Genomic DNA, 27,446 nt, shown 5'->3' on the forward strand with positions numbered 1-27,446 from the left:
TAATGCCTGGAGACAGGGTCACAGTGAGCCAGGACTAAAGCAGGGCTAAAGCAGGACTAAAGCAGGACTAAAGCAGGACTAAAGCAGGACTAAAGCAGGACTAAAGCGGGACTAAAGCGGGACTAAAGCAGGACTAAAGCAGGGCTGGAGCAGGACTAAAGCAGGACTAAAGCAGGACTAAACCAGGACTAAAGCAGGGCTAGAGCAGGACTAAAGCAGGGCTAAAGCAGGGCTAGAGCAGGACTAACCCAGGCCTAAAGCAGGACTAAAGCGGGACTAAAGCAGGACTAAAGCAGGACTAAAGCAGGGCTGGAGCAGGACTAAAGCAGGACTAAAGCAGGACTAAAGCGGGACTAAAGCAGGACTAAAGCAGGACTAAAGCAGGACTAAAGCAGGACTAAAGCAGGACTAAAGCGGGACTAAAGCAGGACTAAAGCAGGACTAAAGCAGGGCTGGAGCAGGACTAAAGCAGGACTAAAGCAGGGCTAGAGCAGGACTAAAGCAGGGCTAAAGCAGGGCTAGAGCAGGACTAAAGCAGGACTAAAGCAGGGCTGGAGCAGGACTAAAGCAGGGCTAAAGCGGGACTAAAGCAGGACTAAAGCAGGACTAAAGCAGGGCTGGAGCAGGACTAAAGCAGGGCTAAAGCGGGACTAAAGCAGGACTAAAGCGGGACTAAAGCAGGACTAAACCAGGACTAAAGCAGGGCTAGAGCAGGACTAAAGCAGGGCTAAAGCAGGGCTAGAGCAGGACTAAAGCAGGACTAAACCAGGACTAAAGCAGGACTAAAGCAGGACTAAAGCAGGGCTAAAGCAGGGCTAAAGCAGGACTAAAGCAGGACTAAAGCAGGGCTAGAGCAGGACTAAAGCAGGACTAAAGCAGGACTAAAGCAGGGCTAAAGCAGGACTAAAGCAGGACTAAAGCAGGGCTAAAGCAGGGCTAAAGCAGGACTAAACCAGGACTAAAGCAGGACTAAAGCAGGGCTAAACCAGGACTAAAGCAGGGCTAAACCAGGGCTAAAGCAGGGCTGAACCAGGGCTAAAGCAGGACTAAACCAGGACTAAAGCAGGGCTAAACCAGGGCTAAAGCAGGACTAAAGCAGGGCTTAACCAGGGCTAAAGCAGGACTAAAGCAGGACTAAAGCAGGGCTAAAGCAGGACTAAAGCAGGACTAAAGCAGGACTAAAGCAGGACTAAACCAGGACTAAAGCAGGACTAAAGCAGGACTAAAGCAGGACTAAAGCAGGACTAAAGCAGGGCTAAAGCAGGACTAAAGCAGGACTAAAGCAGGGCTAAAGCAGGACTAAAGCAGGACTAAAGCAGGACTAAAGCGGGACTAAAGCGGGACTAAAGCGGGACTAAAGCGGGACTAAAGCGGGACTAGAGCGGGACTAAAGCAGGGCTAAAGCAGGGCTAAAGCAGGACTAAAGCAGGACTAAAGCAGGGCTAAAGCAGGGCTAAAGCAGGGCTAAAGCAGGACTAAAGCAGGACTAAAGCAGGACTAAAGCAGGACTAAAGCAGGGCTAAAGCAGGGCTAAAGCAGGACTAAAGCAGGACTAAAGCAGGACTAAAGCAGGACTAAAGCAGGACTAAAGCAGGACTAAAGCAGGGCTAAAGCAGGACTAAAGCAGGACTAAAGCAGGACTAAAGCAGGGCTAAAGCAGGGCTAAAGCAGGACTAAAGCAGGGCTAAAGCAGGACTAAAGCAGGACTAAAGCAGGACTAAAGCAGGGCTAAAGCAGGACTAAAGCAGGACTAAAGCAGGACTAAAGCAGGACTAAAGCAGGGCTAAAGCAGGGCTAAAGCAGGACTAAACCAGGACTAAAGCAGGGCTAAAGCAGGACTAAACCAGGACTAAACCAGGACTAAAGCAGGACTAAAGCAGGACTAAAGCAGGGCTAAAGCAGGGCTAAAGCAGGACTAAAGCAGGGCTAAAGCAGGACTAAAGCAGGACTAAAGCAGGACTAAAGCAGGACTAAAGCAGGACTAAACCAGGACTAAAGCAGGACTAAAGCAGGACTAAACAAGGACTAAAGCAGGACTAAAGCAGGGCTAAAGCAGGACTAAAGCAGGACTAAAGCAGGACTAAAGCAGGACTAAAGCAGGACTAAAGCAGGACTAAAGCAGGACTAAAGCAGGACTAAACAAGGACTAAAGCAGGACTAAAGCAGGGCTAAAGCAGGACTAAAGCAGGACTAAAGCAGGGCTAAAGCAGGACTAAAGCAGGACTAAAGCAGGACTAAAGCAGGGCTAAAGCAGGACTAAAGCAGGACTAAACAAGGACTAAAGCAGGACTAAAGCAGGGCTAAAGCAGGACTAAAGCAGGACTAAAGCAGGACTAAAGCAGGACTAAAGCAGGGCTAAAGCAGGACTAAAGCAGGACTAAACAAGGACTAAAGCAGGACTAAAGCAGGGCTAAAGCAGGACTAAAGCAGGACTAAAGCAGGACTAAAGCAGGACTAAAGCAGGACTAAACCAGGACTAAAGCAGGACTAAAGCAGGACTAAAGCAGGACTAAAGCAGGACTAAACAAGGACTAAAGCAGGGCTAAAGCAGGACTAAAGCAGGACTAAACAAGGACTAAAGCAGGACTAAAGCAGGGCTAAAGCAGGACTAAAGCAGGACTAAAGCAGGACTAAAGCAGGACTAAAGCAGGACTAAACCAGGACTAAAGCAGGACTAAAGCAGGGCTAAAGCAGGACTAAAGCAGGACTAAACAAGGACTAAAGCAGGACTAAAGCAGGGCTAAAGCAGGACTAAAGCAGGACTAAAGCAGGACTAAAGCAGGACTAAAGCAGGACTAAACCAGGACTAAAGCAGGACTAAAGCAGGACTAAACAAGGACTAAAGCAGGACTAAAGCAGGGCTAAAGCAGGACTAAAGCAGGACTAAAGCAGGACTAAAGCAGGACTAAAGCAGGGCTAAAGCAGGGCTAAAGCAGGACTAAAGCAGGACTAAAGCAGGACTAAAGCAGGGCTAAAGCAGGGCTAAAGCAGGGCTAAAGCAGGACTAAAGCAGGACTAAAGCAGGGCTAAAGCAGGGCTAAAGCAGGACTAAAGCAGGACTAAAGCAGGGCTAAAGCAGGGCTAAAGCGGGACTAAAGCGGGACTAAAGCAGGACTAAAGCAGGACTAAACAAGGACTAAAGCAGGACTAAAGCAGGGCTAAAGCAGGACTAAAGCAGGACTAAAGCAGGACTAAAGCAGGGCTAAAGCAGGGCTAAAGCAGGACTAAAGCAGGACTAAAGCAGGGCTAAAGCAGGGCTAAAGCAGGACTAAAGCAGGACTAAAGCAGGACTAAAGCAGGACTAAAGCAGGACTAAAGCAGGACTAAACCCGGGTTGAACCAGGGATAAACCAGGACTAAACCCGGGCTGAACCAGGGCTAAACCAGGGCTAAACTAGGGCTAAACTAGGGCTGAACTATGGCTGAACCAGGACTAAACTAGGGCTAAACTAGGGCTAAACTATGGCTGAACCAGGGCTAAACTAGGGCTAAACTATGGCTGAACCAGGGCTAAACTAGGGCTAAACTAGGGCTAAACTAGGGCTGAACAAGGGCTGAACCAGGACTAAACTAGGGCTAAACTAGGGCTAAACTAGGGCTGAACCAGGGCTAAACTAGGGCTGAACCAGGGCTGAACTAGGGCTAAACTAGGGCTGAACCAGGGCTAAACTAGGACTAAACTAGGACTAAACTAGGGCTAAACTAGGGCTAAACTAGGGCTAAACTAGGGCTAAACCAGGACTAAACCCGGCCTGAACCAGGACTAAACCCGGGCTAAACCAGGGCTAAAGCCAACCCACTTTATTTATAGGTTCAGGTGAATAGACAAACTTTTTAAATGTAGAGATTTTAATTTGAAACTTACTGACATAAATATGAGGAATAAATGTGTTGCAAGTTTTTTCTGTTTTGGATCTTGTTTCGTTCTATTCCGACATGACGCTGTAATCCAAATATGGTCATTTCCTTTGTGTGCGGCCGCAGCGGCTACAGATATAAATAAATATAATATCCACAGGGCGCATGAATTAACACGGAGTTTAAATGAATAAACTCCCAAATCCACTCCCTCACGCACTGCCGGCCGCCGGAGTGAAGCTCAAATTGCCGAGATGTGCTCATGTTTCCGTGTCCGGTTAATTAAAACCGGCGCCGCGGTCGGGAAAGTGTGTTTTCACTCAGGCTGACGTGAAGCGCGTTCCCGTGTCGCCGTCTTGTCACTGGAGCTGCTTATCGTGGTCGGGAAATGTAAATGTAAAGCGTATCATTAGCAGAGCCGTGATGGTGGATTTCAGCACCAGGGACAGCGGCGTCAGGTTAACCTCCGCGTCCCGGACAAAGCGAACAGAATTAAAGATGCACGAGACGCTGTTGGAAGTTGGAGCGAAGCCACTGGGAGTTTGACAGCGCGGCGTTAAATATTTACGTTGAAGGGCGGCGAGGACGGGCCGCAGCGCTGGACGTTTAAGACGCTCTGCAGAGTTTAGTGACGTGAAGTGCTCTGAAACTGTTAAAAGTCTGTTTGCACAAAGACTGAATGTGGATATGGTTATGGTTAGCGCAATCTAGCAGAGGCCCCGCCCCCCTTCTGCGTGAAAATGAGCAGAAAAGAAGATCATCCGCCCCTGGTAAGAGCCTCTCTGATGCCTCTGATGCGTCTCCTGGAGATGAGGCGAGTCTGCAGGTCGTCTCAGTGAAAACAAACAGGTTCCATTTCAGCTGAGACCACATGGAGACTTCAAATAGTCTCTGAGAGGTCTCTGCGGTCTCAAGCAGTCGTGTCGAACACTATTTGTCGTCCTCAACCTGTGAGATGTTTCTACGATGTCCCTGCAGTGTCTCCGAGACCTGTTGGAGACCAAAGAGATCTTCCCCCGGCTCACATTAAATCCGTTTAAGGTCCGGTACGGCATCCGCGAACTTAGAAAGTCATTCAAACCAATGCTGCAGACTCACACTGCTCCGCAAAGTCCGGGTCCGGCTACCGAGGCCGTCCGGCGTCAACAGAAAGAATCCACAAGAAGTCTATTTTTGCCCCCGCGGATCAAGCTGACAGAAAAACACGAGCCAAGCAGGAAGTCGGGTCTCGTGAGGAAAGAAGATCCGGTGTATTTCAAACAAATAAAATAAAATCTCTCTGCTCGCTACTTATTTGGTTTACCAAATAAGTTTACCACCTGTACACGAGCGTAACGTCGTAAATGTAAACATTTCTGCATTACCAGTGACACGGGGGCTGTGTGTGTTAAAGCCTCCACTTCACTGGGGAGAGTCGTTGTTCTGGCAAATGCGGCTTTTGTTACAAAAACTACGTATATCCGGGGCTAATCATCACGTAAACTCTCTCCAAGCGGGAAACCCGCACTTCTGTTCTCGAGTGCCGTTTCTGTCTCTTCAAAACTGTTTATACTGAGACGACCTGGAGACTTGCTTCCATGACCAGTTGCGACTCAAGTCTCCAACTACACTGCAAAAAGTCAATATCGAGCATTGACTTAAACGACTTGAGGAATTGTATCTTGTTTTGAGCGGTTTTCACGCATTTAGACTTTTTTCTGATCTTGCACAAGTTCTTTTACTTGTTTGAGGACATTTCAGACGAGTTCTAAGGTTAATCTCGTCTGAAATACGAAAGTAAAACTGCCAACTGGACAAGACCAGTTTTCTTACCCCACTGGCAAAGAAAAGTATCTGAAAAAAGGACGAAATGTATTGAAAACTGCATCTTAACTCGTCAAAACAACTCACATGTGTTGTTTTCAGTTCTCTAACTCTCTAGCGACACACGTTAGCTTGACCCTTGACCTCTGACCCCCCTCCTTGTTTTTGCGCAGACATCCACGACGAGAACGGTCTGAAGCCGGTGATGGTTTACATCCACGGCGGCTCGTACCTCGAAGGCACCGGGAACATGATCGACGGGAGCATCCTGGCCAGTTACGGAAACGTCATCGTCATCACGCTCAACTACAGGCTGGGAGTGCTGGGTAAGACTGCTACTACTACTACTACTACTACTGCTACTACTACTACTACTACTACTACTACTACTGCTATGATTACTGCTGCTGCTGCTGCTGATGGACCGGCTGTGGTTGTTGCATGAAATGTACAAAGCTCTGATATATTTTCCCATGTGGATCTCGTTGTGGCTTTGCTGTGTTTGATTCACTGATACTTTCATCCCGTTCTCTCCGATACCGAGAACGAGGCTTTTCTTCCAGCAGACTTTGGTTCTAGAGCGACTTGTTCAAAGCAGATGGTTCGTACGTTTGCTTTAGCTTTAACCGAGAGCTTTTTCTCCAGTTTGGGTTTACACACGTCTGAAAGGTTCTCGAGTGGAGAGCTTGGCTCTTGTGTGACGGCTCATTTGAAAGCTAAGATCTGCAAAAGTGGTCGGAACTTTTTGTCATGTTTTCGTCAGGTCTTTGTCAGGTCTTCTTCAGGTCTTCACAAGGTCTTCGTCAGGTCTTTGCCAAGTTTTCGTCAGGTCTTTGTCAGGTCTTTGTCAGGTTTTCGTCAGGTTTTTTGTCAGGTTTCTTGCAGGTCGCCATCCGGTCTTCGTCCGGTTTCGACAGGTCTTAGCCGGGTTTTCCTCAGGTCTTCGTGAGGAAAACCTGACGAAAAGCCTAAAGTTTTCTTTAAGCCTAAAGTTTTCTTTAGGCTTTTCGTCAGGTCTTCATTAGGTCTTTGTCAGGTTTTCATCAGGTTTTTGTCAGGTCTTTCTCAGGTCTTTGTCAGGTCTTCATTAGGTCTTCGTCAGGTCTTAGCCAGGTTTTCATCCAGTCTTTGTTAGGTCTTAGCCAGGTTTTCATCCAGTCTTTGTTAGGTCTTAGCCAGGTTTTCATCCAGTCTTTGTTAGGTCTTAGCCAGGTTTTCATCAGGTCTTAGCCAGGTTTTCATCAGGTCTTCGTCAGGTCTTCATTAGGTCTTCGTCAGGTTTGGTCCAGGTTTTCATCAGGTCTTCATCAGGTTTTTCATCAGGTCTTCGCAAGGTTTTCATCAGGTCTTAGCCAGCTTTTCATCAGGTCTTCATCAGGTTATCATCAGGTCTTAGCCAAGTTTTCATTAGGTCTTTGTCAGGTATTCGTCAGGCCTTCACCAAGTTTTCCATAGGCTTTTCGTCAGGTCTTCATCAGGTTTTCATCAGGTTTTTCATCAGGCTTTTCGTCAGGTCTTCGCCAGCTTTTCGTGACATTTCTTTTGCTTTTTTCTCATGTTTTGTTGTGTTTTTCATCCTCGTTTTCGTTGCTGTTTTGAAGCTCTTAGAACTCGGAGACAAACTGGAGAAAATGTGCTCGGTCGAGGAGGGTTTTAAGAGATTAAAGAGAAGTTTAATCAAGTATTAATTCATTCTTGCTGAATATAACGTCGTTTTCAGAGCATTCCTGTTGTGTTTTAGTTCCTCTTTGTTCATATATTCAGTCTGTTCCATGAGCTTCAGCTTCTACAGCATCACAGTGAGACCTTTATGATAAACTCTATCACAGCTTTAACAGCAGCCCAGGTTACTCCGTGTGCTTTAGACGCTCAGCTTCTCTTTCTGCTGGAGACTGCGGCTGTTTTTCCGAGAGTGTGCGAGTAAACATTTTAAGTGGTTGCACCTGTGCGAGCGAGAGGTGCTGCAGTCGTACGTTATCAGATATTTTGTGCTCTGGGTTGTTTTGGCTCCGTGTGTTTACGTCGGGCTTCGGTGTGTGTGTGTTTCAGTGCGTGGATGAAATAAAGCCGGTCTGTTTCCCGCACCGGGGCCACTGTTAAACACAATGTGAAAACTGCGGGAGGAGATCCGGGGCTGCTGTGAGACGTGATTGGACAGTGATCGTTTTGGGGGCGGGGTTTTGTCTCTACAACTTGGCGGCGAATCTCTCGGTCTTGATCTGCTTTGATGATGTTCGAGTTTATAACCAACAAAAGCCTTTCACAAACATGTCACACGGTTGATCTGTGGCTGTGAGATGAGACTTCACTGATCTCACTTGTTTCAGTCGGCAGAAAAGACAGGAAACAGTTTGATACAATGAGTAAACAGAAAGAAATATAAACAATAAGAAATGAAAATAAACAGACTATAATAAGAAGCATGTTGGTGTTAGCAGTGCAGGTTTACTGTCATAGAGCCAGTGGTTGATAAAGTGACGCATGTACTTATTATTTATTGCTCATGTTACTTCACAGTCCTGTTGTTCAGTCTGACAGCAGTGGATAAAGGACCTGGGGGTCTCAGTCTGCCACTGAAAGAGCTGCTCAGCTCCTTACAGTCCCGTGCAGTGGGTGGGAGGTGTTGTCCATGATGGAGGTGAGCTTGTCCACCCTCCTGTCCCTCACCTCCTCCACAGTCCGGAGCTGGTCCTCCAGCACCAGTGTTGTTTTTGGCCCTTTTAATTTTAGTCTTAGTCTTTTGGACGAAAATGCTTTTAGGTTTAGTCACATTTTAGTCATTTCAAAATGTGATAGTTTTAGTCACGTTTTAGTCAGACGAAAATGAAAAAGGGTTTTGTCAAGTTTTTGTCTGTTTCATTATAAGAAGTTATAATTAATTTCGATAAGTCTTGGAAATTGGGATAAATAAAAGCTTCTATTGGCTGTTGACAAACAGATGACACCACGATAGGCACTGGCAGAAGTGGTCGGCCGACTGTGAGCAGGACTTTTCCCAAAAGCGCCCGCTCTCCTCGTCCTCTGATCGTCGCTTCCAGATTTATTTATTTTTTACCCACAGCGCTGTCTGCACACACGTAGCCGACCTCAACGTGCTTTCTGAGTTCATACGCCACGGTTTTGAAAACTGTCCTGAGAAACAACAAAGTCCCTGTGACCTGGACGTCAGACGCTCCGAGGAGGATGTACGAGCAGTGACCGCACGCCCCGGGGAGAGAGAGAGGAAGAGGCGCCGCTGCCGCATCACGAGCAGCTCCGGGTCACGTTTACCATGTGTTCTCTCACTCCACACACAAACGATCGGACCAAAAACTTTCTCCCATTTTTGTCTCGTCTCATTGACGTAAACTCATAAACGTCTCGTCATGTTCTCGTCCCCAAACAGCTCATTTCAGCTCGTCATCGTTACGTTATCGTCATTAAAAAAAGGGCCGTCAACAAATAGATAACGTTATCGTCTTCGTTGACGAAAACAACACTGCAGCACGCGGCAGCGTATTGGAGAGCAGAGGCTCCACAGAGTTATACAAATTTCGGGTACTGCTGGTATTAAGAAAACAAAAGTATTGAAAGCAGTATACCGTAAGAAAAATATATCTTTAGATCCTAGTTTTGATGCTGTTGGTCCCGGGGCAGCATTAAAGAAAGTTTTGTTTCTATTTTTTGCCAAATTTTTGCCCTATTTCTCACAATATTTTTCTTTCTCATTTTCTACATTTTTTTAAATCTAGTTTTTGCCAGGTTTTCGTCAGTTCTTCATCAGGTCGTGGTCAGGTCTTGGCCAGGTCTTCGTCAGGTTTGGTCCAGGTCTCCGTTAGCTTTTTTGTCACTTTTCCTCCTGTTTTCGTTGCTGTTTTGAAGCTCTTAGATCTTGATCGACCAACTGGAGGAAATGTGCTCGGTCGAGGAGGGTTTGAAGAGTTTAAAGAGACGTTTAATCAAGTATTAATTCATCCTTTTTGATTCTTGCTGAATATAACGTTATTTTCAGAGTATTCCTGTTGCGATGTGTTGTCTTTGTTCCTCTTTGTTCATATATTAAGTCTATTACATGAGCTTCTGCTGCAGCATCACAGACCTTTATGACCTTGGTCCGGTCTTTGTCAGGTCTTTGCTAGATCTTCGTTTCTTTCCTTTTTTGCACAGGTTTTCTCATTTTCCTAATGTTTTAAATCTCGTTTTTTTTCTACAAATATTTTCCCTATTTTTGCTCCACTTTTTTGCACTATTTTTCCGTAATTATTCCTTATTTCTCACACATTTCTCGACATTGGAGATATTGCACATTTGCAGATCTTCCACACATTATTGATCTGTTTTCTGGTTCTAGACGACAAATCGAAAAACCAAGTATCATTAAAGTACTGGTATCTAAAACAATACAACAGTGCCCATCCCTTCTTCCAATGAGTTCATAATTCATGGCTTCACCGGCCTCACCCTCTCGGCCCGACATGCCCCCCCCCTCTGCCCCCCCCCGCCCCCTCACATCTGCTGTAACCTGTCTCCGCTCCTATATTTAGTCGAGTGGGCGCCGCTGGGAGTTGGTGCTTTGCAGGAGTCTTCGCTGCGGCGGCGAAGAGGAAGAGAAGGGAAGCGCTATTTGCATTCAGCGATGAGAAAATACAAAAAAAGGCAACCTCCGGGAGAAAAAAGGCAGAGAAAAGTGGGAGCTACAGCGCGGAGATATATATTCCGGCGTCTGGCGTCTCTCGCTAATTGACACGACTCAAAATAAGGAGCTGTCACCGAGCGGCAAAACACTCGCGGTCCCGGGGAAAAACAGACCGGCGGCGAGGAGGCGTTGTGTAAGAGGGGGAGCTGTGGCCTACATAAGGAGCTGCGAGGAGGCGGGGCTTTGTGGCGTTCACTTTTTGAGGAGAGGAATTTCCAACTTCTTTAGTTCTGACGGAGCCGGAAAGATGAGGCCGGATGAGTTCGTTTCAGGGCGAGGCTGAGATTTAGCTTCGGACTTGAGACTCTATTGTTAACTCGCCTTTAACCTCTTAAGCCCCGCCTCCTAAGCCCCGCCTTAACTGGAGGAAGGGCCTCATCTCGTAGTTATCCAGGGTGGTGTTGATTTCTGGAGATATATTTGAGTTTAGTGGTGCTAGGCTAGTGCTATGCTAATGCTAGGCTAGTGCATGTCTATGGTAACTAGTAGCCTGCATTCAAAACAGCTATGGCAACGTTTGGAGGGCGACCCCATGATTTTGAAGAGGTTTTGAATGCAGGCTACTAGTTACCATAGACATGCACTAGCCTAGCGTTAGCATAGCACTAGCCTAGCACCACTAAACTCAAATATATCTCCAGAAAACAACAATACTGTGGATAACTATATGAGGCCCTTTGTCAAAAATCCTGAAATATCCCTTTGAAGAATCTGAACCTTTTAGTTGGTAACTTAAAGCAGATAGTAGATGGTGGTCAGTGTGATTTTTTGCTAGTTTTCTCCATTAACATCTTGGTTTTAATGTGACAGTAAGAAAACAGATCAAACTCTCCCCTTTACGATGTTTATTGTATTATTTACACAGGGCGAATGTGCGACAAAGTGATTCAACTTGAGGACCTTCTATCCATCATTCCTTCTTTGCTTGCTTTTTCTTTCTTTCTTTCTTTCTTTCTTTCTTTCTTTCTTTCTTTCTTTCTTTCTTTCTTTCTTTCTTTCTTTCTTTCTTTCTTTCTTTCTTTCTTTCTTTCTTTCTTTCTTTCTTTCTTTCTTTCTGTACTTGCTTCTTTCCTTCCTTCCTTCCTTCCAGTGTTAATTTCGTCGACTAAAATATTTAGTCTTAATTTTAGTCAAAGTGATATTTTTTCCGACTAAAATTGGACTAAAACTAAATTAAAAGTTTCTCATGAGACTAAAACTATGACTAAAATGTCCAGATATTTTAGTCGACTAAAATCAGACTAAATAAAAATGAAAAGGAGAGACTAAAATCATCCAAACTTGTATTGAGCGTCTGAAAGAGCCTCAGATCATGTAAATTCACTGCCAAAGGATCAGCTCTGAGCTTTGTTCATGTGGAGCAGCTCCATGAAGCAGAGGAACAAGATTAAATATGATTATAATGAATAATATCAATGCAAAGTCGACTAAATTAGTCTTAAATTCAGTCAACTAAATTAACTTGCAATTTTAGTCGACTAAAACTAGACAAAAATTTAATTACATTTTCGTCAAAAGACTAAGACTAAAACTAAATTAAAATATGTTTTCAAAATTAACACTGCTTCCTTCCTTCCTTCTTTCCTTCCTTACTTCCTTAGAGCTTTCTCTGCAGTGTTGGTAGAGCCTCTTGTGCAGCTGTTGCTTAGTTTCTCCATTATAAGTCTCTTTTTGCTCCTCATCTGTGCACTGAACCTTTTTGTACATCTAAAATCCTCCGTCTCCTCTTCGTCTCCTCGCCGTCCCTGTCAGAAAAGTCGTCGTATTTACCCGGCGTGACCCACTTCTCACTTGTCTTCCTCAGTCGTTTGCCGTGACTTTTCCCGTCCCCGAGGCTGATGTGAAACGCAGCTGTCCCTCCCTCCCGTCCCGCCCGTATAATGAGCCACGTCACCGGGACGGCGATGGCGGCGGCGGCGGCGGCGACGGACAGTCAGGGGGGGAATACATTACAGCGTGCGTCATTTCGGATTTAGAGCGGATACGGAATACATTAGCCGGTGTCCTGTCGCCTTCGATCCAATCAGAGCGGCTTAGAGCGGGACGAGCTGCACTGGACTGGACTGTTCGCTCATTTAAACATGTTCTGACACCGAAACCGCCCCCAAAACTGTAATAATCATTCTGAAGCTTTAGCTAAAGATTATTGATGTGAGAGAGAATGTGTTCTGGCATTTTATGAGGAAAAAATGGCCGACTAAATATTAAGAGTGTCATGGTTCAGCTCACGATTCGGTGCATCACGGGGCAATGTGAAAATAAGTTGTTTTTTGAGTTAGAATGGCTTTAATGTTCATTAGACAGAATCATAGTCCCGGGATATAATTGCCAGAGCTTTCTCATGTGTCAAAGCTGCAAATGTTTAGTTTAGTTTGAGCAATTTTATCTAAAATCCACACAGTGTGGATGCTCAAAATGGAGTCGGCTGAAGCAATAAGCTGATAAGTGCCTTCCCCATATTCAATTCAATATACATTTACAGAACATAATAAATGATATGGTCGACATTGACTTTAGATACAAGCAAGTCCTTCCTGAGCTGAACAATGAATGTCTGACATAGAAAGTATAGTTAAGTATAGCTACTCTTTCCAAACCTGATGCTCCAAGTTGTTTTTTTAAATGAAACTCTTGAACATTTTTATATAAATACTTTAATGATTTGTGCCTTTGTATTTATATCACTTTATGATGAGGACTGGCCTTCGTATATAAAACATTATTTTGTGCATAATGATCATGTTCATCGTTATTCTACAAGGCAGGCTGTAAAACATCTGCCGTTATATAAAACATCTCGTGATCAGCAGTCAGTCAGATATGATGGAGTTAAAGTCTGGAACAGACAGATCCATCTTCTAGATTCATCCACCTCATTATACATGTATAAAAACAAACTAAAACATAAGTGAATGGCTGAGTATTTGTGCCGAGTACCGAGCAGAGACTCATAAAGGAAATGATTGTACGAGTGTTGTATATTTGACACGTTGTATTTGTATTTGACTCTGTATTTTTGTACTATGTAGTGACTTAGCGTGGGTTTACATTACTCTGATTCTTATTTCATTGTTTACTTGCAGTGGTTGTTATAAGCCTATAGGCTTCTACCTCTCCCATGCACATGCTATTATTATTATTCATTATTTTGTTGTATATTCATACATCCAAATGTATGCTTAAGTGCTAAATAAATAGATAGAAAAAAAAAAAGCAAAAGTGTAGAAGAAGAAAGCAGCAGTGCAGTGTAGTCCAATGAAATATGAAATGAAAATTATCTCATAAACGAACGAACAGGTGACAAACACCTGAAGTTTCAAAGCCAAGTAACTAACATCTGTAGGAAAGTCAAATCTTGAACTGTTTTCGTTTGATAAGAAGCTGTATTATATCTGGATGTAATGGTTTATTCACATCTGTCACACCAGTCACTTCTCTGTATAAACAGGCAATTGAGATTTTTGACAAGGAACCTCAGAGAACAGCTGTGTCACCGCTCCGGCCTCACGGTGAGACGTCAGGTTCTCTCAGACCTTCCACCTGAGCCTCAGTCAGCGGGGATTTTAGCTCCTAAAGTTTAGAAAATCTTTCGGACAGTCGAGCTTCTCCTTCAGAGGCGACACTGTGGAACTCTCTCCTCACTCTGAAACTGCAGACTGATATTAACACCGTCCCCAAGGCTCAAATCGTGTAAAATGTGCCTTATCTTGTTTAATTATGTGTTTTATCTAAAAGCCCCCTATGGACAGGTGTTGAAATATAGATAATATAGACTAAAATCTGTAAGAATACATCTTTCTCCATGTTTTTTGCAGTTCAAACGAGAGGTCAATGCGAGGCCGGTATCTCCAGAGCTGAAAGTGATCTCGACTTCTCGCTCTGTGCTTTGGAAAGAGCTCAGTCAGAGCCTTAAGACGAGCCTCCCACAGCTTCCTTTGGCTTCAGGAGCTGAGAAAACAAACGTGGTGAAAGTCAGTCACCCTGGATCGTATTTGATATATTTAGTTGCAGATTTTCGCATATAATTTCAGAACTATACGAGATAGAGACTTACCGTTTTGTGTTTTGGAATCTGCAGATTTTTGTCTTTCAAATGAGATCCCTCGCAAGTGTGCCTCTAATACAGCGCCCCCTGCTGTCACGGTTCAATACAGACACATTGTACAGTTGAGAAGCTTCACACACAGGCTCGACCTCTTGTTCAAATCTAAATTAATCAGGCAGGAGTTAGTTATTGATAAATTCTTTTGCCAAATGTTGTTAAGTCGAAGCCTGTAAAGTGTGGAGTCTGTGGAAGCTACTGAGGTGGAGATATTGTTGCAAACGTTGAAGTAAAGCGACCCTGAAGTTGTGTTAGTTATGCTCATGCTTGTGTATATCCCTGCGGACTTTGGGGGCTGGCGTCTCCCACAAAGGAAATGCCCATATTTGGATTAAAGGGCGATGTCGGGGGGATTCTGTGCGTCGCGTGGATACCAAACATGTCAGTATTTGTGAATGGATGATCGCGTGAAAGACGAGGATTTGCGTTTTTGTCTTTAAACCGCCTATGTTGCTATACATGCCATAAATCCCTGACTCCGGGCTGGTGCGGATCTTCCTCCTCTTGTGTAGATTTGTAACCTTGAGTTGTTTCGCCTCCGTGTTCCAATCTCCGCTTGTCGTTTTTAATTTAGCGCCGAATGATGATGACTAATGCTCCGCTCGCAGTCAGGACTCGAGACGTCAGCCAGAGCAAGGTCGAAAAACGGGGGGAAGACAGAGAGAGAGAGAGACGTCCAGACGAGGAGAAGCCGACCGCGGGAGTCGGAGCCGGGAGATTTCGCTATAAATTTTACCTCCTGCGCTCCTCGGTTCGATGGTTTTCCCACTTCCTCAGAAGGAAATGGGCAGAAGAAGAGGTAACGAGTGCACAGTGTGTCGACAGGTTACTGTTCAGACACTTAAGGCGATGAAGGAGCCAGAATATATCACCGAATCTTCAACCTGACGGAGATTTACTTCTGGGAACACATGGGGAGCTTAAACAATTTCTAATATCGAAAGATTTAGAGAATTTAAGAAGCCATTACATGCCTTTTCATTGTAAGCTACTTCAGAAGTGTATAATTTACTGTAAAAACGTTTTAATACGTTATTAATTTCTGCAGGGTCTGAGGTCACAGAACCCTCTTCCGTTGTGAGAGCAGAGATATTAGCCAATTGTTCATTACTCCTAATTTTAAGCGCCAAAAGCCGGCTTGGTCTTAAACTATTTAAATAATGTTTCTGCCTCGCACGCTGTATTTGAAATTCAGCTTTTTGTCGTAACAGATCACTTCATTGTTCACATTTTTCCTGACGGTTTTGAGTGTTTTCTGGTGTTATTTTGTTGGTCATTTCTTCTTCTAAAGCAGATATGTCTCTTTCTAGCTCTTCAACTTTTAGTCTCTTTGTTTTGTTTAATTGGGAAGCAAAGCTTACAGCAGTATTGCGGATGCAGCCTTTAACTGCTTCCCAAAGTATTCTGGGGTCATCCACCGATTTTTGGTTGAAACGCCATCGGGGGGCCCTGTGTTTGCTTGATTTGATTAAAAAAAGAGCTCAGCACTACCCTGTGATCGGTTAATGCACATTTTTATGATAATGGATAGAGCCAGGTTTAAATATATGGTTTTATGTTCCTTTGTTCACAGGGATTTTGGATCTCTGTCTATTTATAAGTGAACAAATCTGTAAAAATGCGAATCAAGCTCAATAAATCCAAGGCAAGTTTATTTGTAGAGCACAATTCATGCACAAGGTGATTCAAAGAGCTTCACAGCTGCATGAAATTACAAGAAAACAGATCAAATCAACAGAACGTCAACAGTAAAAGGCAGGAGTGCAGATAAAATGTATAGGCCTGTCTCACGTCCTCGCGGTCTCATGTGTAAAGCGCCTTCATACCTGCTATAGGCACTCAGAGCACTTTACAGTAAAGAACTAGTCACCCATTCACGCTCTCATTCACACACGCAGACACTGGAGGTGGGGAGGGTGAAGTGTCTCCGCTCTACTCTCTGCGCCCTCATGAAAGTTTTAGCTGCATGAAACTGAAACGCAGCCTCAGCGTGTTTATTATTGACTCTGGAACCACCAGGAGACCCTCCCTGAGATGGTTCATACGGCAGAGCTGTTTTAAACTCTATTCTCTGAGTGACAGGAAGCCAGTGCAGAGACCGGAGCACTGGACTAATATTGTGGTTTTTCCTGGTTCTGGATGTTCTGCAGCTCTAACAACCTCCAAGTCTGTAAAATGACACACTGCAAAAAGTATTTAACTAGATCAGTATAAACATCACAATTTGAGCACAATAATCCAAATTTTAGTTGTTTTGACTGATTAAGAAGTTGTTGGGCATTTGTCCTGGATTATTTCACTTGTTCTGAGATGTTTCTGACTCGTTTCGATACATTTCGTCCTTATTTCAGGTCATTTTCTTTGCCAATGGGGTAAGAAAATTGGTCTTATCTCATTGGCAATTTTACTTTCTTATTTCAAGAAAGATTTACCCTAGAACTGGTCTGAAATGTCCTCAAACAAGCAAAGTAAACTTGGTCCGATCAGGAAAAGTGTCTAAATGAGAGAAAACCGCTCAAAACAAGATGCATTTCCTCAATTCAAGTCATTTAAGCCAATGCTTGATATTTACTTTTTGTAGTGCAGATGCTGTAGTTATGTAGAAATCCCTCTTTTTTTACTCCGACATTAAAACTAAGATGTTTTAATGTCTCTGTGACAAAAACGGAAAAACTTGTTTTTGCTGTTTTTTTATTATTATTATTACTACGAAACTAGACACTCTAATACACATGGGGCCAGATCTTGAGGTTCATGCCGCAGGCTGTAGAGACTGCGCAGACGGGTGGAGCTGCAATCTTCAGTGTCATACCAAAAAGTGGGCAGGACAGGAGGGGGGACAGACTCGCATTGTGATGTTGTGGTGCCGCCCCCTCCCCATGCTTTCCCCAGACCTGCGGAAGGCGGTGGGTTGCGAGGGGGGGTTCTCTTGGCGTAACATGCTGATGCAGCGCAATGTTTAATAAAGATTAAAGAAATAAAACTGTCCCTCCACTGCTGCAGATCCAAGCTGAGCGGGCGGGACAGAGAGGCCTCGCGCTGGACACCGTTCGAATGCACAAAGTTACGAAATGTAAAGGATTTAATTGATCAGAAACTGTCATATCGGCTGCGGAGGAGTTGCAGAGTTATGCAGCAAGAAAACTGTAGCGTATTAGAACATTTGCACTACAGCTGCAGGATTCTTGGAGCGGCTGAATTGGGGAAAAAAAGTTGCTCTGCACCATGTGAAATGTGCTTCTTTCTTTTGGACTGAGCTGTGGCCACACAAGGAGCATCATCAGGAGGTAAACACTGACACACGATGGAAACGTCTCCTTAAAACTCAGATCAGACCTGGTGTTGTGGCACTTGAGGCACGTGTGGTTTATTTATGGAAAACTGTTTTGGTGTTAGGAGTGTGAGCGTTGATCTACTGTATCAAAGTAAACCCGTGCGTAACCGGCGCTCAGACTTTTCAAGGCAACTTCGCTTTTGTTTTCAATTTGACGTTGATTCTAAGAAAGAAGACGAGGCAGCGCGATGTAAAGAGGAACATAATGTGAAGGTTACCATAGAAGAGCAGCGCGAGTGCTGCTTGTAATGAACCGCGCCTCAGTCGGCCTCTTTTTCTTAAAAAACTGTCTCCCGAGCGGCGCAGCCTTTAGCGCCTCACCTTTTAAACGAGCCACAGCATGTGTCCATAGCTATAACATAGAATACACTGTGGTGCTACAAACATCATGAAAAATGGTCTGAATTGTTGTTGCACTCTACAGCTAAATCCCCAAAACCGCGTGGCCTCAATGTGTTAAGGGAGAAAACTTTTAAAACTCCTTAAATCTCAGCTTTATTGCAGAACTAATACAAACCTCCAAATGAGCAGGACGGTTGTGGCTGTCGGTGCAGAGACGAGTCCAGACGGTGGACGGCACATCCTGTTTGCTTCTCTCACCTCTGCCATGTTCCTGTGGTTCAGAGCTGACATGTTGTTGTTGTTAGTGAGTTAAAGTGAGGCCGGCGGCGACAGGCCGGAGTGTGAGAGCGGCTGAATGAGCAGCTTCACTCTTTACCTCAATAAATCACCCGTCTCTCCGCTCACCTCCCCAAATACACATGTAGATTTAACCTGTTCAGCCCCGCCTGGACCGAGCACAGTCCCAGGTCAGAGCCTCAGAGTCGCCTCATTCTCCAAAAACAGAGTCGCCTCCTTCTCCAAAAACATGCAAAACATTTATGATCTGGTTTAATGATGTTCGATCAGAGACTGTTTCTGCTTTCAATCAAAAATACATCAAGTTCAATGTCAGAAATGTAAAAAATATTGTCTCAAAGTGATGCAAATCAATGTAAAAGTATTGAACCTCTTAACCCCCGCCTGAACTGAGGAAATTTTCTCCAAGTGTGAAAATAACAAAGATGAAAACGCAACAGAAAAGCGACAAAAATGTGACAAAAACGTGGCGTCAATGCAATAAAAGACTGAGGATCACTTTTGTAGGCCTTAGCTTTCAAATTAAGCATAGGCAAGAGCTTTTGTAATGTGATTGTGCTTTACGTCCAGTTAGGGCCACGAAAAAGGAAAAAAAAATACATTTTACCCAGTTTGGACGATTACGATTTGAATCGATTTTATTTGAAATAAACTTTAAAGGGGGGGGTTTTATGCAAAATTGACTTTTTCAAGCTTTACATCATGTTATTCTGTCATTCCCTCATTAAAAACATGCCTGAAGTGTTGCCTTGGCACATTCACGTATTTTTGAGTAATCTGTAAAAACTCTGATGGCGGCCATTTTAGGGATAGGTTTGCCTGAGTCCTCCTAGGAACGCCCCCACCTCCTGGAGACGCCTCCGAGCTTTGGTTATTGGTTGGTTACTCGGCTGGTGACGAAAGCTCGGAGGCGTCTCCAGGAGGTGGGGGCGTTCCTAGGAGGACTCAGGCAAACCTATCCCTAAAATGGCCGCCATCAGAGTTTTTACAGATTACTCACAAATACGTGAATGTGCCAAGGCAACACTTCAGGCATGTTTTATTAGTTATTATATGTTTAGACTTTGTCGCGGGCCAGTTAATAGTTGGCCGCAGTTGGCCCGCGGGCCGTAGTTTGGACACCCTGCCTTACACTGATGTGGGGGGGCCGTATGTAAAGTGTCCGTGTTCCCTCCGCTGTAACATAAAGACGAAGACTGAGCAAAGTCACCTCGTGAGCCGTCCTCTCTCTCGTCACACGCCGCTCAGACTTGTTATTCCGGGCCCCGCGGTCGCCGGGATCATCGCTGCCACTGACACGAGCCCGTACGGTGTCCCCCGAGGGCCAAAGTGCTCGCATTCCCTCCCCATCACGCCTCAGTGGGGTGGACAGCTGTCAGGACGCCTCTCGCTGCTCAGCTCTGTGACGCCGCCAACACGCAAGCTGCTGCTCACACACGCGGGGCTACACGGAGCTACACGGAGCTACACGGAGCTACACGGAGCTACACGGAGCTACACGGAGATACACGGAGCTACACGGAGATGCTAGACTTCGGGACGGTTTCTGTTTCACGTGGACGGGTCAGTACAGACCCGTTTCAACACGTCTACAAGGTCGTGTTGAAATAGGAAGATTATGCACAATTACAAGAGCGAGTTTGTCTCTGATGTCGAGAAATGTGGAGAAAATATGGGGGAAAACGAGGAGAGGAATGGGGGAAAAAATAAATTAAAATTTAAAATAAGGAAAAAACAAGGAAAAAATTGGGAAAAAATATGGGAAAATTTGGGGGAAATGTAGGAAAAATTGGGTTGAAAGTAAAAGGAAAAAAGGGAGAAATGTATGGAAAAACAATTGGGATAAAATAAGCTAAAAATTGGGGGAAAGTGTGTTTTTTCTGTCTGTTCAGGACATTTGTGGGAGAAAAGGTGGGACAAAATGGTAGAAAAAAGAAAAAGGGTAAAATGAGCGAAGTATAGGTAGTGGGGGGTGAACATGTGCTTTTGTTTTGGTCACGTTACCACAATTACGGCCGAGCGAGTGCTGACCCACGTCACAGCAGGACCGTGTAGCTTCATCTCTTTCTCTCGGGACACGGACATTGTTAAGCTCAGGATGGGGTTAATGAAGTTTTAGTTTGACCTGTGAGAGGTCAAACTGCCGTAGTGTTATGCTGCCTTCATGTGCTCTGGTAATGATGGGAAATATTGCTAATACCACCAATACCAATGACTGAGTGGAAAATTGCACATGAACGCCGCCTTGTATTTTCCACAGGGAAACCCAAATCTAAAAGCTCAAAATGGCGACAATAATGAGATGGAGGATGGAAAAGCAACAAAACAAGCAACAAAAAGGGATGAAAAAGCAACAAAAAAACGACAAAAAATTGATTAAAAAAGCAACAAAAAAATATTAAAAAAGCAACAAAAAAACAATGAAAAAATAATAATGAAAAGCAACAAAAAAGATCCATAAAAGTGATTAAAAAGCAACAAAATAGCACCTAAAATAAGACGAAAAAAAGACAATGCAAAAAACAAGGCAAAAAGTGCAATTTTACAGATTTGTTATTTATTTATTTATTTATTTATTTATTTATTTATTTATTTATTTATTTATTTATTTATTTGACAGGGACATTGCACAACAAATGTGTTGCACAGACCAGAGATGCTACAAGCTCATTTTCATCTGTGGTCCCTGGGCAGAGGCAAAGTGACAGCAGGTTTAAACAGTGACCAATGAGCATCTGACTATAGAGTTCGTTCACAATATAAAATACATATAAGGCACTGGCAAAAGGATCACCTCAAACATTCAGATACAATATTTACAGTATTTACAATTACAATTATATACAGTTTTTTAAAAACTTGTACCTTCTCATATTTACTACTACCCCCGTGTTAATGCTCACAAATCTGACCGTCTTTCAACCACTTCTTCAGATTAAGTCTGAACTGTTGTAAAGTGCTGCTCTCTCCAACAGTTCCACATCCCTGCAGCTTTTACAGAGAAACAATTCTGTCCAAACGTGGAGGATCTAAAGTTTACAGAACAGTCTCCTCTGGCCGAGGCTCGCGTTGTGCTACGTCCAGCCTCGTCACAAGGTTTCACAAACATTCTCAGGGGCTGTGGGGCCAAATCATGAAGAATTTTAAACACTAAACTGACATTCGAAAATAAAATGAAATTTTCAAACGTTAATAATTTGTATTTCTTCACAATGTTACAGTAGTGCTATGAAACAGGTTTTTTATCTAAAATGTTCAGTGGCTGTTTGTACAGGCTTTGGGGCGGCCCTAATGCAGTGTTGGTTGATGGAGACCATGTTGTAATGCAATATGTAGGGTGTGAAAATATCATGTCTGCATGTAAAGCCAGGCTGCGTCTGTGCTCATTTGAGGGCGAATATATCTGAACTGCGATAAATTGAATTTGACAGTTTTTATCAGTTTTGAAACATGCTTTTTAAACGACAGTGTCCTGTCCAACACTACGCCTAAATACTTAACAAACTCTGCTTCAAGAATTCTTGTTCCTTTTACAATGATTTCTGGCGCTGTTCTCTTATGAGTGGAAAAAACACGAGGAAAAAAATCTCCGATCAGTTTTGTAGGCCTTAGCAACAATATCTTTAGTGACTTGCTGCTTGTTTATCGGGTGAAATGTTGAACTTAAAGAAATCCTGGAGTCAAACTCTCATTACAAGATTGAATTCTTTCTCTCTGAAAGTTTTCCTCTGTTCGTCCCTTTGACTTTGCCGCCTAACATCCTCTTAATTCCCAGTAACGTCCGTAACATTAGCCTGTATTGAGCGTAATCAAAGCTAACGGCGTCTGTAAAGTTTAAAGAAGGATCGGTCTGTTCCGCCGCAGAGAAACCCGACCCCGGGATTAAAGCGGGACTAAAGCGGGACTCGAGGCTTTGTTTACACCTGCCGGATCCGCTTTCCCGCTGTTTACTACGGCCCAGACACAACAGCCACGGATCCGGTAGCGACGGGGGCAGCGCTATGCTAACGAGAACAGGTGCAGCCAATCAGGAGAGTGACGGCTGCGTTCTCCCTCACACTCTGGAGACGCTTTTTAAACATGGCAGAGCTCCGTTATTACGTTAAAGATACAGATCTGAGGTTTGAGGAGCTGTCGGTAAAAGCATCTTCAGTTTTAATCCGTCTCAAGTAAACCTCAGAGCAGAGATTGTGGAAATGAAGATAAATAAAAGTGAATCACAAGCTGCTCATGAAAATCCACTTCTTATTCACGGCCTTGGAAGACGTTACGATTGGCCACGCCCCCTCAAACCATCATGTGACCCGTGTTGGTAGTTTGTGATACCAGTACTTTAACGATACTTGGTTTTCGATACCGATACTGGAAAATGGGGAAGGGAATGGGACAAAAATTGGGAGGAAAATGGAGGAAAAAAGGGAAAGAATTAGCCTGAAAAAGAAGAGCGAACATGTGACCCATCAGGAGAACGGGGGACACAACTGGGTTTTGGGGCCGAGCCTGTGAAAGTGTCGTCTTCAAAGTTTCCAACACACATGGAAATCTGATCATCTTTGGAGAAGATGTGGCAAGTTGAATGTAGGAAGTGGAAATATGTGAAAGAGGAATCGGCCTCTAAACCTTTCGGCTGTTCTCACCTCTGAGTGACAATAGGGCTCATTTACATCTCATTTGCATAAAGCCGTCCCGCTGTACAGCCCCCCCTGTCGTGTCATGTTTGCGCCTGGTGTTTGTTCGTTTATTCTAACGTGGAAACAGAGCGAGACGTTCATGGTGCAGGCTGTAGAGCAGACGACTGCGCAGACGGGTGGAGCTAGTTGCAATCTTCAGTGTCAGACCTGACGCAAAAAGTGGGCAGGACAGGAGGGGGGACAGACTGGCATTGTGATGTTGTGGTGCCGCCCCCTCCCCATGCTTTCCCCAGACCTGCGGGAGGCGGTGGGTTGCGAGGGGGGGTTCTCTTGTAAACGCGTAACATGCTGATGCAGCGCAATGTTTAATAAAGATTAAAGAAATAAAAGTGTTCCTCCGCTGCTGCAGATCCAAGCTGAGCGGGCGGGACAGAGAGGCCTCGCGCTGGACACCGTTCGAATGCACAAAGTTACGTAATGTACAGGATTTAATTGATCAGAAACTGTCATATCGGCTGTGGAGGAGTTGCAGAGTTATGCAGCTGCTGCAAGAAAACTGTAGCTATTGGAACATTTGCGCTACAGCTGCAGGATTCTTGAGCTGCTGAATTAAAAAAAAAAAAGTTGCTGTGCCCCCTGTGAAATGCGCTTCTTTCTTTTGGACTGAGCTGTGGCTCCACAAGGAGCATCATCAGGAGGTAAACACTGACACACGATGGAAATGTCTCCTTAAAACTCAGATCAGACCTGGTGTTGTGGCACTTGAGGCACGTGTGGTTTATTTATGGAAAACTGTTTTAGTGTTAGAGGTGTGAGCGTTGAAAGAAAGCCCATGTGTACCCGACCCTCCAACAGACTTTTCAAGGCAACTTCGCTTTTGTTTTCAATTGTGCTGCTTGTAATGAACCGCGCCTCAGTCGGCCTCTTTTTCTTAAATAACGCCCTCTCCCTAGAGGCGCAGCGTTTAGCACAAAACCTGCGCCACATGCAAGATCCCGCGTGCACCACGTTGCGTTTAGAGTCACAAGATCTGGCCCTGAGACTTTTGGCCAAAGTGTGGTCCTGTCTGAGGAGCAAAGCAGCGTCTCTGTCCCGCTGTCGCTGCTTTGCTCTCAAGGCTCTTCATGAGGAAGCGGCGCCACATAATCCGTGAGAATAAATCCACTTCCAAACCACAGCTGCCCTGGGGTAGACTTACGGAAGCAAGGCAACCAGTCTGCGCCATCGGCCCCTTCCACCACCCACTCACTCACTCATTCCTGGTGTTTCCAAACGGTCTCCCATCCCAGTCCTTGGGCAGAGCGAAGGCGGTTTGACCCCAGTATGTAAATACACAGAGACAAAGCCCCGCCCCTTTTTACTGCACAGACGAGGCCACAATAGGACGTGAGAGGGTGATTTTACTGAGGTTCAAAGGCTGCCATTTTGTTTTAGTCTCATTAACTCTTTCTGATTTGGTTTTGTCATATCACTCTGTCTAAAACCGTGACAAACCGTGGTCGCTAAAGCCACATTTCCACATTTCCACATTTCCACATTTCCTGGTCTCTCACAAACGGCGGTGAGTTCCCCTGTTTCCCTCGGGTCTGTTTCATCCGCCGCCTCTGAAACGGCCGCTCCGGCGCCACCTGTCCGGAATCTCAATGAACTCCGGCTGACAACTGTGACCTTTGAAATGCGGAGCGCGGTGCGGTGTGGAGAGAGGGGGGGGGTTCAGGGGGGGGGGAATGAGGCGTAAAAGTGCGGCGAGGATGTAGCAAACAAAAGTAATACGTTGTGTAAGCGCTTGACCTTTGGAGAGACGTCTAAGCCCGAACAAGAAATCCCCCGAGGTTTTTGAGAGCGAGGGAGACGCCGCGGAATGAGTTTGGAGGAGGAGGAATTAGTGCGAGTACAGATGTTTCCCAAACGCCACCGTCACGGGGACACATCAGGCCAAAGCAGACACTCTCACAGTTCTAATCCGGATTCTTCTTCTGCTGCTGCAACACACACACCGATCACAGCGCCATCTACAGCCAGGGACTGTTAAACAATATCGAAATATAAACGTTTCGAAAGCATTTTCCCCAATTTATTTTTTGATTCATGCACATTTTTTACTAATATTTTCCCTATTTCCCCCCATTTTTCTCCCTTTTCTCTTTCTTTTTTACAATTCTAGTAGGCCTGGGTACCGGGAGAAAACACAGGCCGCAGCAGCGTCACCTGTAACATCATCTTCTGAACAGAATTCCCACTTAAGCGTTGATAAAAAGAGAGTTTGGACATTATTCCCTCCTGAGCTGCAGAGACAGATCCACATCAGGCACCGTTTACTAAAGATAAACGTTTCTAAACTGAGCTGTTCCACAAAGTGAAAGCTCCACACGTCAAAGATCTGTCACTAATCATTTACCTAAACTGTTTACAAAATGGCTAATGCAGAGTGAGCGCTCACTTTATCCACAAACAATCTTTGATCCCAGCTGGGGTTTAAACAACAGCAGTAACTTCAGGCTCTGCGGGGCTAAAGCTAAAGCTAAAGGTAAAGCCCATGTGTTTCTGTCGTCACTGCTTTCCTCTTTGTCTCAGAGCTCTAGTTTCTTATTCAGTCCTGGTTTAGTCCTGGCTCAGTCCGCGGCTCTGCCATCTCTGATAATGACTGAAGTGTGAGTAAGTTACAGCTTTGCTTCTGAAGCTGCTCATAAGTTCAGGCTTTTTTAGACTCACTGTGGATCATTTATTGACGTCTGGAGAGAAAAAGTACCGATACCGGAGCTTTCTAACTGTACCCAGCCCTGGTTTTACAGTGGTCCCTTGTTTATCAAAATTTGCCCCAATTTTTTCTTGTTTGCCCAATTTTTTTTGCACATTTTTGCTAATTTTTTTCACTAATTCTTTCCCTATTTCCCCCCGATTTTTCTCCCACTTTATTCCCAGTTTGAAAGAGCCACGTGTCGTTTCCAGTTGTGCCGATAAGTTTCCCAGGTGGATTTTTTTGTCCATTTCTCAAAGAAAATGATTGAAAACACAAAAACCGTGGAGGGCTGGACTGACCATCGTGAGAACCGGGAGTTTTCAGATCGAGATAAGCCCCGTAATACATCACACTGGCCCACGATTAGCGGCAAAAGCTTTGGGAATCTCTATCATTACTCAGATGCAATTACACAACTCCTCCACTAGGGGGATGTGCCGCCTTTTATACCCCTCTGGAGGCGCTTTCTTGAGTCATGGTTCCCACATAATCTGGTATAATGAGCGATGGGCCTCTGCGATATAACTCTCATGCCCCTCACACTGCCAATATAAGAGGAAATAGTTTATTGTAACTCGCTCCAGGCAAAGAAGTGCATGCTGGGAGTTGTCAGGTGACTCCGTCTTGCCCCTCGGCGTCAGTGCAGTTTGGAAATCTTCTAGTTTCCATTGAGGATTTACAATGTTTGGCCTTTATAGGACTTCTGTTCTCACTAACACCTCTGTAACTCTGTGGTGAGTTTTATCATTTCATCTTCAATCTACAGTTTCATTTGGTTGGTTTTGAGAAGTTTATTTGTGTTGCAGTCGCGAGAGGAACCTCATTAACGGAACCCACATTTTAAGATTGTTAAGTAGTTTTACAAAAGTTCCTTCAAGTTGTAAATGATAAGATTAAAGTGTTGAGTCACTGAGGTGTTGAATTCAGCAGAAACAACAGCAGCTTTTGTCCTCGATTCGTAGCTTATACTGTTTTAGTTTCTGCCAGTGGAGGGGTGGAGGAGGGTCGTAGCACGGCTGGGAAACGGCTGAGTGAGTGACCAGGGAGCTTTAAAAGGGGATCCATGAGTGTGTTTTCATTCATATTCACACTTTTATAAATACTTTTTACTCTAAGTGTTAAATACTGCAGTACTTTCCTTTACATCGCGGTGGTATTTCCGTGTTTTTGCCCCGGTAATGACATGAAGGCGTTTCCACAAAGCACTGACATTTTCCCCTCGCCGGCGTCCGAGTGCGTTTCCGCTCTGGCGTCCGCCTTTCAGGAGCGCGAGGCGGCGGCGGCGGCGGCGTAATTGCGGGAGCGTTCGGATTAGCCGTGATTAGTTTAGAAAAGGGCCGCGGCGGTGCTTTTCGCTGCGGGAGCGAGACTGAGAGCTTTTTAATGGACAAACAAACAAAGATGGCGGCGCCGGCTTTTAGACAATTTCCACTGGAAGGTTCGCCCGGGTTTGTCAATGAAAGTGTGGTGAAAGTGTGGGATTTGTTAGACGTGCTCCCACGCCTTCCACTCTTCAAATCAGTCTCTTGATATTGAATGAATCCTGCAGCCGCTCACTGTTGTTGTGTCCTTGGGCAGGACACTTCACCCTCCTCTCCTCCAGTGTCTGTGTGCACTGGTGAATGGGTGAGTGGTTCCTTGATGTAAAGCACTTGGAGTCTAAA

General features: G+C 44.8%; 2 protein-coding genes and 1 long non-coding RNA gene across 3 annotated transcripts in view; 2 read left to right on the top strand and 1 right to left on the bottom strand.

Annotated features, from left to right (window-relative positions):
• pudp (pseudouridine 5'-phosphatase) overlaps window positions 1–27,446 on the top strand; it is a 312,024-nt gene that overhangs the window by 133,708 nt on the left and 150,870 nt on the right. The gene's annotated exons all lie outside the window — the stretch shown is intronic.
• The window catches only part of LOC306982236, a 173,021-nt gene that overhangs the window by 111,286 nt on the left and 34,289 nt on the right, over window positions 1–27,446 (bottom strand). The gene's annotated exons all lie outside the window — the stretch shown is intronic.
• The window catches only part of nlgn4xa (neuroligin 4 X-linked a), a 109,692-nt gene that overhangs the window by 36,180 nt on the left and 46,066 nt on the right, over window positions 1–27,446 (top strand). Inside the window, exon 3 of the mRNA XM_079582012.1 lies at window positions 5,835–5,987. Within this exon, the coding sequence (XP_079438138.1) occupies window positions 5,835–5,987 (153 nt within the window). The remainder of the gene's footprint in view (window positions 1–5,834; window positions 5,988–27,446) is intronic.

The sequence above is a fragment of the Gobius niger genome (assembly GCF_951799975.1).
Source record: "Gobius niger genome assembly, chromosome: 23".
Lineage (NCBI taxonomy): Eukaryota > Metazoa > Chordata > Actinopteri > Gobiiformes > Gobiidae > Gobius > Gobius niger.